The 13093-nt window shown below is 32.5% G+C and overlaps 1 protein-coding gene across 2 annotated transcripts in view; it reads right to left on the reverse strand.

Moving 5' to 3' along the window:
• LOC142332720 (MFS-type transporter SLC18B1-like) overlaps window positions 1–13093 on the reverse strand; it is a 98189-nt gene that overhangs the window by 27630 nt on the left and 57466 nt on the right. For both annotated transcript variants that reach the window (XM_075379308.1, XM_075379307.1), the window contains exons 6-7: window positions 4325–4393; window positions 438–555 (exon numbers count right to left, since the gene is read on the reverse strand). In XM_075379308.1, coding sequence (XP_075235423.1) covers window positions 438–555; window positions 4325–4393 — 187 coding nt within the window. The remainder of the gene's footprint in view (window positions 1–437; window positions 556–4324; window positions 4394–13093) is intronic.

Genomic DNA, 13093 nt, shown 5'->3' on the forward strand with positions numbered 1-13093 from the left:
CAAGACCTCTGGATTGATCTGTGCTAGGAGTGGGGGAGGAACTTTTAGGTTAAGTTCAGTATTTGTGCTTTAGTAGAGGTAATTCTACTGATTAGCTGCTCAAGGACTGTTGTTTCTTATCCAGTAACTGTACAAAAGTGCAGCTTGGAATTGACTTTTAGTACAACTGTTTATTGGCAACTTCTACAAAATCATTGTGGATTTATGGAGTCATAAATGATACTGAGTTTATAATAGATACTAATTAATGTAGTAGCGTGTAAAATAATTGCCATGACAGCTATTGAAATTTAATAATGCACACACAATTTGGAGCATAATTTTTTTTCAGAAACAAATATTTATAGTGGAACAAAATTTTCAAGATTTTCAGTTGATTGCTCCAAATCATTACTAATACTAATTATGCTTTTTAAATAGGCTTTTAAAATACTTACAACCAGCTTTTGAATCGATGTCTCTGTCTGGATGATCTGGTAAGACAAAAGCAGTCATTATTGCAGATAAAAACAGTGCAGAGCCTAACACTACGAATGGTGTTGTGTAACCGCCCACCTGAAAAGGATAATAACATTTTTTTCAAAAATAGTAATCTTAAAGTAGTTTGACTACAATAATAATCAATATGTATTTGAGTACTATAATCGGAAGAAACTTAGTTCAATAACTTTTATGGCTTTCTTAAAATACTATTGAATCATTGATGTTATGTTACTTTTATTATTTGCTTTTGGTGGTAGTGGATTAATAAAATGCAATTTGCTTCAAGTTTCATTATCTGGAATGAATTATAATATTGTTATTAGTCCAACTAATGTATTTCATTTTAGTTTCAAATTTTAACTGGTTTTGCTTTCATACTAATAATGCCAGCTTTAAATTTTGTTATCTATAATGTACGATGTTTTAAAAATGTAAAAGTTTTTAAAAATTATTTACAGTACATTTAACTTAAATTGAAAAATAAAAAAAAAAACTTGATTTTCACTCAATATTAAGGTTCTTTTTGAGACTGCAGTTGGGAATGTATGTTTGAGTTTGAATTGGGTTTCAAAAGACTTTTTTTTGTTTGTGTTCTTTTCAAAAAGTGTGTGTAATTTGAATTGTGTTTACTCATTTAGGATGTGGTTTTATGTGTTATTTTAAATTGCTCAAGTGGGTCTAATTGATGTCCTTTATTGTTTTTGTGTAAGAATTTTATATTGTTTGTGTTCGGGTATTTTTTTATTCAGTGAGAGCTGGTTTATAAAAATTGATTCAGTGTGAATTGCTTTTACATGTTTTTATATTTTTATGAAAAAATGCATCTCATTTGTGAATGATTAATATAATTTTTTTTCAAGAAACCTTTTTTTTTATTTTTGCTGATTTTATAAAGATTTTTATTTAATTTAGGGTCTGGTCATATTTTAATTTCATAATATTTACTTTGAAATAAAACTTATCTTTTTATATTCTAATCTTGCTTTTCTAAATATTTTTTAAAAATTACAAAATAGTGAACCTTTTGTGCCTGAATGTAGCCTGATTTTGGAGATAGGAAGTTAAAATGCTGAAGAAGAGAAATGCCTGAATATATACATGATGCTCTTACTGTGTTCTTTGTTTCAAATTGTATTTACCCATCTAATTTTTTAACAATCTTCTTAATAAAAAAACTTTAGTCTATTTTTGTGCTGTTATTATTTTTATTATTACTATTGTAATAATTTTAATATTACTGTTATTATTACTATTTTCCTATTCTTTGGTGTTACTAGATTCACACTACTATATTGAGAATTTCTTTCAGTTCTGAAATCTACATATATATTTTGGTATCCGCAGTTTTTATTTATATGAGGGTTATTTTGCTTTCAAGGTTCGATCGGTCACAAAATTAAAACCACTGAAAATAAAAAAATTTTTATTTGTAACAAGTACTTACATAGTTACGCTATTTCTCTACACAGTCGCCACTCCGATTTAGACATTTGTTGTAGCATGGTACAAACTTTCCAATACCCTTGTCATAGAACAGAGCCGCCTGTGTTTTCAGCCATGTTTCTATGCTAGTCTGCAGCTCGATGTCTGTGTCAAAATGTTGTCCTCCTAGCCTGCGTTTCATGTGAGCAAAGAGGTGAAGATCGGATGGAGCCAAGTCCGGGCTGTATGGTGGGTGATCAAACACTTCCCAATGAAAACGCTGCAGGAGCTTCTTTGTTACAGCTGCAGTGTGCGGCCGAGCATTGTCATGGAGAAAGACAATGCCTGATGACAACATTCCTCTCCGCTTATTCTGAATTGCCCTTCGTAGATGTTGAAGGGTACACAGTATGAGGCTGCAGTGATAGTTGTGCCACGTTCCATGAATTCCACCAAGAGCTGCAGACCAGTGTAGAAACATGGTTGAAAACACAGTCGGCTCTGTTCAATGACGAGGGTATTGGAAAGTTGGTACCACGCTACGATAAATGTCTAAATCGGAGTGGTGACTGTGTAGAGAAATAGTGTAACTATGTAAGTACTTGTTACAAATAAAAAATTTTTTATTTTTCACTGGTTTTAATTTCGTGACCGATCGGACCTTGAAAAAAGTAACCCTCGTATAAATCTGTATGCATGTGCTTTTTATCTACACATATTTTTCATACTTTGTAATTTTGCTAATTAAATAATAGAATGTTTAATATTTTTTTGGAATATTATGTTTTTCTACTTGTAATTTTAACTCATTAGTTTTTAAATCATGTTTCTGGGTAAAGGTCTGTCAGTATTTGGGAGTGTCAGGTGTAGCAATGTTAGGGATCTATTGGAATCTTTGTTCAAACTGTACAACAACATACCTTTTGCTAATTTTGAACTGTTGCACTTTACAGCCTAAAAAAAAATCAGTAAGATTATTTTTACATTAAAGTATGTTAAATTATATTCGACATTTTCATTTAAGAATCTGGTAAATATTTCACATCACATTTTTTGAGTGTCCTGCCAAAAATCTAACAAAAATACTAAATATTTGACCAATTCATCGAATGTTCAGCTATTTAAAAACTTTGGGACGTTTTGAAAAAACCCAAAATGTTACTATTGAAATTTGAGGTGCTTGAATATCAGAAGTATTTTTGAATATCAGAAGGTGCTTGAAGTATTTTTATTATTATAATTATAGTCATAATATTAATACTAAGATTATTTAGCATTACTTTGTATTACTTTGAATTGTTACAAAGTAGTGTATCCAGAATGTTACTGTAGAATGTCTTACTATATCTAGAATGTTGAATTTTAATGCATTGGTGTGGGTGTTCATTTGTTATAGTATTATTATGTACAATTTTTTTTCCTTGATTTTCTAAGGTAAGTTTAAATTTTAATTGATCTCAATCTTTAACAATGTTTTGTTTGTAAGAACTTTTATTTATTTATTTAGTAACGTTTAGTTGCTACTATTTATTTTAAAAATAGTTTTAGTTCTTATATTATCTTTTTAGAAATATTATAAAAAGCGGCTCAAACCTGCTTACAGGTTATCCTTTGTAGGTATTATGTTTCCTAATTATATATTGTAATTCTTTTTTATGACGTATTTTGTCAAGGGAATATTCATTTGGAAAATACTAATTTTTGGAGTATTTCCAGTTACAGATTCTGATCAGGTGGTTTAAGTTTTGAGTTTGGTCAGAATCCTGGAATTGGGTTAGAAGTATCAGGAAAGCATTGTTGGTTGAGGTAGACTGGGCTTCTGATTTGCCTTAAATTAAAATCCAACTCCTTACAGTTACTTTTGTTTGCATTTTATTTATTTTCTAGATTTAGGTTTTTAAGTACCTTACCTTTATGTGATATGCATCTCAGTCAAAATTTTTATTTTTTATGCAATCCTTGGACAAATAAGAGTCTATACTATTGAGTCGCCATAAAAAAAAAGCAGATGTTCTAACAACATTCATCTATGTAGAACTACAGAAAGGTATAGAATTTTTTTTTGCATTTTCCTAATGTGATATTACAACTAGATCTGTTCCAACTAGTGAACAATAAGCCCCCCATGACCCGGTGAGGATGATATGTATGACATGTAAATGAGGTGTAGTCTTGTACAGACTCAGGCTGACCATTCCTGAAATGTGTGGTTAATTGAACCTTAACCACCAAAAACACTATCCACCGTCTAGTAATTAAATTCATATAAAAGGAAACAACTACCTTTTATAGTGGTATTTGAACCTCAGAACCTACGACTTCGAGAATCAGCTGTTAAACAACTGATTTGTGATTATGAGTTAACCACTTGACCAGCCCAGTTGATATGAAAAAAATTGTAATTACTGATATTCCGTACCTGGTATAATATTCCACCCACAGTGGGTCCAACTATTAATCCAAGACCGAAACATGTCTCTAATGAAGCCTGAAAAAATAATTGTTTGTTAGTTATTATTTTTTTAGTATATTTAAAATAAAATAGATTGTTCTCATGCAGTGTCCATTATCCATCTGGTTATTTTACATAAAGTTAACTAAAGGACTGATATGATTATTATGAGATTTTATATGCAGAATAGAATATCAACACTCAAATCATGATAAATTAAAGCAGAATGATATTGATTTTTAGGAACTTTTAAAATATAAAATGTAGCTAACTAAATTAATTGCTTTTTTTTTTAAATATAAAATTTTATCTAATAAAATAGTTCCCTTTAAGAATTATAAACTCACTAACAATTTCTTTGAAACTTATGTGATTAATTCATGTCAAAAAAACAAACAAAATTCACTAAAAGTGTAATGTTTAGGTAGCATTTCAAAAAAAAAAAAAAAAAAAATGATTAAATTATATTCAGTTTAACTTTATAAAAAATGTCAAAGCTCAAAATTAACTAATTTACTGATAAAATTATAATATGCAATTTCAAATTTTATTATTGGATAAAAGTAATAAAAATAGACTTGAAGTAATCAAAATTAATTTTAAGTGTTCTACCGATAAACCTATATGATTTATGTTAGGTAAAAGTAATGCAGATAGATCTAAAGTCATTAAGCTGATAGAAGAATCTACCACTCATAATATTGTATATCCTCAACAACCTATTATCATTATAAATAATTATCGTTCCACTTACTGGCTTCGCCTGCACTACATGTGTATAGAATTTCTACAATTGGAAATAATTTTTGGAAATTATGTGTGGGCTGCTTTCAGAGTTATTATTCACAGCTTACCGGATAAAGTAAAATGTTTAGGTAAAAGATTGTTTCCATCATCAGATTTTTAATGAAATCAAAAGTTACTTTGTCCTCAGCACAGCAAAGTCCAGGAGTTTCATCAGTCTATTTTTTGATGTTGCAATGGTTTGATATTTCAAATCTTTCAAATTCAGATAGTCAATTTTAGAGTGATAATGAAAAGGTTATTACTAAAGAAAAACTACAATCCAATTATACATGGATTCTATCATCTTTGAAATAGTTCCCTTGGGAAGCCGTGCAAAGCTTCAAACGGTTTTCACACTCTTAGCAGTGTTGGAACTTTGAAACCAGAATATGCTTCAGATGGTCGCTTACATTTATTTTATGTTTTCTACTGTTCCAAAATGGTGTCCTTTGAGGTTTTTTTTTTTAAAGTCGGGAACAGAAAAAAAGTCGCAGGGACTCAAGTCAGGTGAATATGGTGGTTGAGGAACTACAGAATCGGTTTTCTTTGCCAAAAACTCATTAATTGAGAGTGCAGTGTCATAATGCAGCATCCAGTTGTCTTTGACGGCTGGTCTCATGTGGGCAACTCTTTTCTACAGTCCTTCAACAATTTCTCGGTAAACATGTTAATGCATAGTCTGTCCTGTACGCAAAACCTCCTTATGGAAAATGTCATTACTATCGAAGAAACAAATTAGCATGGTTTTTATTTTTGATTAGATCATTTTTGCTTTTTGGGATGTGGTGAGTGTGAAGTGTGCCACTCCTTGCTCTGGCGTTATGTTTCTGGGTCGTACTCATATATCTAAGATTCATCACCAAAAATAACATTTTTTTAGAAAATCAGGATCAGTTTCAATTCGCCCTAGAAGATCACGGCATACTTCAACCCTGTTTTTTTTTTGTTCAACAGTGAGGTTTTTTTGGGACCAATTTTGCTCAAACTTTTTTCACGTTCTATTTTTGTCAAAATTTGATGGACTGTGGTGTGGTTCAATTCGATTGTTCTGCAATTATTCTGACAGTTAATCGCCGGTCGTACCGTATCAAATCTCTGATTCGCTCAACATTGTCGTCACTTTTTGATGTTAACGGTCTACCAGAGCGTGGCTCATCCGCAACTGATTCCCGGCCATCTGAAAATGCTTTAAACCACCTAAAAATTTGGGCTCGTGACAGAGCGTCATTTCCATACGTCCTTTTCAATTTTGAAAAGGTTTAGTAGCATTCTCACCGAGTTTAACACAAAACATTTTAGTGCTTACAATAGAACTACCCTACATTTTATGAGTGAGTAGAATAATGTCATTTTCACTACTGTTTACCAATAACGCATCTAACAACTTCCTGCATTCACTCACTCCACAATGGAATGCTCGTGAAATACTCATCACTCGTTACCACATGCTTACTGATGTCGCTGTCAACCGCGCCGAACTGGGCTTGCAGAATTACTAATTCAGCTGGTCCCTGGCAGTATTTATATCTCCTGACCTGCACAACCAGTACCTGCCTCATCCCTTAATCGTTGAAGCGTAATAATTTTCATAATCCGTGTCGTTACATTCTTCTATAAATTCGTATTTGGGTCCAGTAACACTTCTGGTCAAATAAAATTTTTTTGAGATTCCATTGTCTGTATTAAAAAGGACAGATTGTTAAACTAACCTGTTACTCCGAAAAAAGGATTTTTTACTTCCTTCTGGATTCTTTTCTTTATTATTTTGTCTCTTTCTTAATTGGAAGAAATCCGTTATACTGGTCTTTTTACAATATAATAATTTTCTGAAGTCTATATTGATATAGATAAAGATATACAGGTATTTGAATTTTTTAAAACTTTTTCGGTTTATTTTAACATATAATGATTATTTTACAATAAAACTTCGTTATAAATTAGTCCCATCGCAAAGGAGAATGATAGGTAACTTTTTCATCTGTAATTATTTTTCTGTTATTTAAGAATAAACAATGCTTCTTTCTTTTTCCTGTTTAGCCTACGGTAACTACCGTTTAGATAATTCTTCAGAGGATGAATGAGGATGATATGTATGAATGTAAATGAAGTGTTAGTCTTGTACATTCTCAGTTCGACCATACCTGAGATGTGTGGTTAATTGAACCCAACCACCAAAGAACACCGGTATTCACGATCTAGTATTCAATTCCGTGTAAAAATAGCTGGCTTTACTAGGACTTGAACGCTGTAACTCTAGACTTCCAAATCAGCTGATTTGGGAAGACGCGTTAACCACTAGACCAACCCGGTGGGTTAAGAATAAACAATGCTAGGGAAGTATTACAACTTTGTTGTCAGCTTTTTTTTTTTAATTTATGATTTATACAGTAACTAGCAGGCCCGGCAATGGTTCGCTATTGCTAGATTTGAGTATATATATATAGATTAAATGAACACAATTGAAAGTTTAATAAAACATTAAAAAACTTAACAGTAAGCAACTTCATAAAATTTAACCTTTCATTTTATAAAAGAATGTAAATAAATCCAATTATCAAAACAGCACTACCTATCGGATTTAATTTAAACTACTCTCTAAACACAATAGTCGGTTCAAAATACTCCTAACTTTCTTTCTACTTGTCAGATCCAGGATTTCAATAGCTTTAAACCCTTGCCTCCGGGAATTGCCGTTCAAGTATTACTTCAGAGGATGAATGAGTATGAAGTGTAGTCTTGTACAGTCTCAGTTCGACTATTCCTGAGATGTGTGGTTAATTGAAACCCAACCACCAAAGAACACCGGTATCCACGATCTAATATTCAAATCCATAAAAGTAACTACTTTTACTAGGACTTACTAACGCTCGAACTCTCGACTTCCAAATCAGCTGATTTTCACGCGGTGGGTGAAAAGAAGAGAGTCTGTATATTTGTTTCGTAAATATCTCGACACTGGTGCCACCTAGCGGATATATTTTCTCTAACAAAATTTTCTTTTCACGTAACTAATATATATTTTGAATATGAACCAAATCGGACCATAAATACAATTTTTCGAATTATCTCGACTCCCAGTGCCACCTAGCGAGTCCAAACTAATTCAGAAACCTTTGCGGGCGTTCACGCAACAACTCACCAAAGTTTAATCGCGATCGGATGAATGGTATAGGAACTCATAAGAAACAAACAAACATTCATTCCTTTATTTCGTAAAAGGAAGTATTGTGATCGTGAAAAATTTCGGTTTTCAGATTTCAACTAAAATATTCATCTTGACCATCCCTGAATCCATTTTCACTAATTTCGGCGTGATGTCTGTACGTACGTATGTATCTCGCATAACTCAAAAACGATTAGCCGTAGGATGTTGAAATTTTTGATTTAGGACTGTTGTAACATCTGGTTGTGCACCTCCCCTTTTGATTGCAATCGACTGGACCAAAAAAGCACAAAATCCAAAAGATTTGAATTTTGGACTTTTTCTTAACTGCATCAGCCCTCATTGAGAGTTTTTCAATGATATTTCATAAGCGGTACTTGTTTTCATTGGTTCCAGAGTTATAGCCACGTAAATGTTAATTAATGAATGAAATATTTTGATCTTACAAGGGGAAGGTACATCAGTTCAAATCAGACATAATATCCTTTTTTTTTAATTTAAGTTTATTGATTTATTAATAAAATTATTAACTGCTGATTGTAAAAAAAGTTTTACGATAAATAGTAATGTAATGATAATAATAAAAAAAATATATATATGAAAAGATATCAGAAGTTATTAGTGAAAAAAAATTTTATATACTTTTAAAAATGTGTATATTTAAATTAATAGGCGTACAAGGAAGTCATGTGGTGTCCCCATCAGAATTTAGATGAGATTGGTGAAATTTTAAGTCATATGAAAACTACAGTTAAAATTTTGTTAGTAGTTTTTGCGGTTGCCGGGATTAAAATAAAACACAATTTCCTTTTTATATAGGAGTGAAATTTAATATCCTTTTAAAGATCGTTTAATTGCAGATTATTTTCAAAATGGAACCATTATTAATATGCAAATTATTAATTTTAAATTTGGTATTATCTTTTTCAACCTCTCAATTTTAGGTTGAACAATTTTTTTTTAAGTGGAAACTATTTATTTTAAGGTTATTATTCAAGATTGAATTCTGAAGTTGAGTTATATATTCCTCAAGCAAAATCTCTCTCAAAAAAAGTTCGTTTTAAAATTATATATATTTATTGATTTATAATATGTAGCTTGCAACAAACATGCCCACACATAATTCAAGTGATATTACGTTAATAAGACATAATTAGAATTAATTAAATAATATATAAAAAAATTGAAACGGAAAAAAATAAACAAAAACATTAATTATAATAATGATGTAATAATGAATTTATTATCGTTATTTTGTTAAAATTTTACTATGTTGTTTAGTATTCAATACTTTTAGAAATATTATTTTTATGCCATCAATTGAAGGCATACATGGCTTATTTGCTCGAATCGTAAGCCTTACCATAGAGTTTTAAAAGGTTTTTAAGACAAAAAATTGTTAAAGTAAGAAAAATATTAATTTACAAAAAAAAAGAAAAGAAATCAGAATTACTTCAAAGGATTGCATAAAGAAATTAGATAAATTAATTAACTAATTACTCGTAAAAATAAAATTTAAATAATAAAATACCGTAATACTTAAGATAATTCCATATAGGTAATTTAAGTTGAATAAATATTAATATCGGGTTGTCTAAAAAGTATTCGGCCTTTGGTGACCGAAATTTAGAATAGTTTTCTCATTATTATTGGAAAATAACATTATGAGACGACCACATATGCACCATTTTTTCCCAATGACCTTCTCCCATTTTTTCGGCAAAAGCATAAAATCCCATCGTTGTAGAACTTCTATGGTTTCTTGTCAAAAGATTATGAGACGTAGTTTTCACAGTCTCTTTTGAAACTTATCTTAACACATTCAGGGAGTTCTGCAGAGACCGAAACAAATGATAGTCGACGGGGCTGTATGTTGGATGCATTAAAACCTCCAGGTCAGGTTCTGTCAATTTCAAACGATCGTTAAGATGTATGCGGCCTGGCTTTTCAACGTGAACTGAGAATGTACAAGACTACACTTCATTTACACTCATACATATCATCCTCATTCATCCTCTGAAGAATTATCTAAACGGTAGTTACCGGAGGCTAAACAGGAAAAAGAAAGGTGGCTTTTCAACGTGGTATACGATTTTTACCAGTACAGGTAGTTTCTTTTGAATTACTAGTTGCAATCATGCTAATTGTCGACAGTACAGATCTTTTCTTTTTTCTGTTTAGCCTCCGGTAACTACCGTTTAGATAATTCTTCAGAGGTTGATATGTATGAGTGTAAATGAAGTGTAGTCTTGTACATTCTCAGTTCGACCATTCCTGAGAAGAGGGGGTTAATTGAAACCCAACCACCAAAGAACACCGGTATCCACGATCTAGTATTCAAGTCCGTGTAAAAATAGCTGGCTTTACTAGGACTTGAACGCTGGAACTCTCGACTTCCAAATCAGCTGATTTGGGAAGACGCGTTAACCACTAGACCAACCCGATGGGTTGACAGTACAGATCTGAGTCTATTGTTCTGCCTGGCGGCAGGAGCTTGTGAGCGCGATGCCTTTCCGATCACACCAAACGCACAGCATCATAAACTTCCTAGGAGTCAGTAATTCTTTGCCGCAGACTGTGGAGCTTCACCGTAATTGTTTTCGCACATTGTTGTCGTAGGTTATCCACTTTTCATCACTCGTGATCAAATGGTTCGATTTCGTTACATTTCAGTAGAGATTCGCTGATAGAAATTCGATCGAGTAAATTTTTCTGAGTTTGATCGTGTGACACCCAGACGTCGAGCTTTTTTATCTTGCCAACTTTCTCTAAATGGTTTAACAATGTTTTGTGATGGATGTTTAGGGCTTTGGCGATTTCATGGCTACTTATACGCCGGTCTTCTTCGACTTTGCTAGAATACAGTAACGCTGTTTCGTGCGCAAAAAGTTCAATATTTTTGTATACTTATTACAATCAGATAAACGGTCACTTTTAGTATCTACTATTTCTTGAAGCGGTATGAATATCAGTATTATATCGCATTAGGTAGTATTCTGTTCCGTTCATAGAATTTGTGATGCTACATTTTTTAAAGGTATGAGATATTATTTTATTCCAGGCGATAAGAAATCCATTTCATTATTGGTGAAGAACTTGCCTTTTTTATTTCTCCGGAAGCAGTTAGGGGTTGGTTTCCTTTTCTTACGTGGTATTTGAAAGGCTTCATAATACTGACATCGGCTGTAGTCGCCTGGTTATACCACCCGCGATTATCACCGAGACACAATTACAAGCATGTTTTTAGATTTTTGAAGAGTTAATGTGAAGTCGTTTTTATTTTCAATTGTTAATTTTTTTTTTTAATGTTAATGTTAAATCGTAACCGACTTGTGCCAGCTTACTCGAATATATGATCTAGTAGATCAAAATAAATAATTTACATTCGCTTATTAAATATAAAAATACTAGCCGGCCCGTCTCGTCAGAGCCTGGACGGTCGGGGCTCAGGTCAGCCCAGGCGAATCCTGCAGCCAACTCAGGGTCTCCTCGCGGGCTATGGAGCCTACCCCATGGCCGAAAAACTCGCTTCCCATGCCGTTCCCAATTTGCCAAGGGGCTGGCGCCCTGGGCACCCACAGAGCTTGCTTCGGTCGCCATTCCCATCTACCCAGAGGGCACCACCACCTGGGCCTTCGTACTGTACGTTATCCTTATGGTGGTTGTGAGAATAATACTGATAAATAATAATTATGGTATTCAGCCTTTATAGAAATCTGGAAGAGAAACTAAATTACAAAAGATAAAATAATAGTAATTATTGTAAATAAAGTACACTTACCTTTGACGACGAAAAATTCATAACTTATTTCTTTGCCGTGGTGACAGAAATATAATAAATTAAAACGATTAATCTATTTCTTCCTTAATGAATATATTTTTAATTCACAACCTCACCCTCCTTGGGGCCAAAAATCAGTGAATATTTTTAATATCTTAACCTTCAAGAGGGGTAGAGCCTCGGTCGATGACTTAAAACCTTCCCTGCGGTAACACGAATTTATCCTGCAAATTTTAAAGAAATCGGCCGTTTGGTTCTTGCGTGATGCGAGAACAAACGAACAGACAAACTTTATATATATTATATATATTTCCGAATAACCGTGATTTATTAAATCGAGAGTGTACCTGATGCATGCAAAAGTTACCTTTCAACTTACTAACAAATACCCCGTTTGAATTTTGAAAATCGGACGATTGTTTGCAGAGAAGTATAAGAGCACCCCATTGCACCTCCCAGAACGGGGTGCCCCAGGGCATCCCTTTTGTTACCAGTCGGTGGTGATAATTGGTTTAGCCTCCCATGTGGTGCTTACATACCTTACACGCCTGTAATAGCCTCACACGCAGTCCCCACGGGGAATCCCATTATTGTTAAACAAAAATTGTTTAAATTTATTTAATATTATTTAATTAACGTAAATTTAAAGCTATTATTTTCGTAATATTCATTCGATTGATTCGAATCATTCAGTTCAAACCCAGCTCAGACAGAGTGATAGAGGCTCACAGTTTACAGTTAATTAATTTACTAAATTAAAGTTTGTGCTTCAGCCGGCAAATCTCCAGTACTACGTACATATATGTATATTTTAGAGATTTTTCGAGATGAAATATATTTAAAATCTTCTAGTTATGCTAAGATGCATGGATAAAAATTTGGTTGTGATTGATCGAGTTATTTCTTTGTTTTTCTGAAACAAACAAAAACTCTCGTCCTGTCTATATAATAGTATAGATAAAAAATGTAAAGCAAAATAAATTACGTTATACAGAATGATTCACGA

This window comes from Lycorma delicatula, chromosome 12, assembly GCF_047948215.1.
Source record: "Lycorma delicatula isolate Av1 chromosome 12, ASM4794821v1, whole genome shotgun sequence".
In the NCBI taxonomy this organism is placed as follows: Eukaryota; Metazoa; Arthropoda; class Insecta; order Hemiptera; family Fulgoridae; genus Lycorma; species Lycorma delicatula.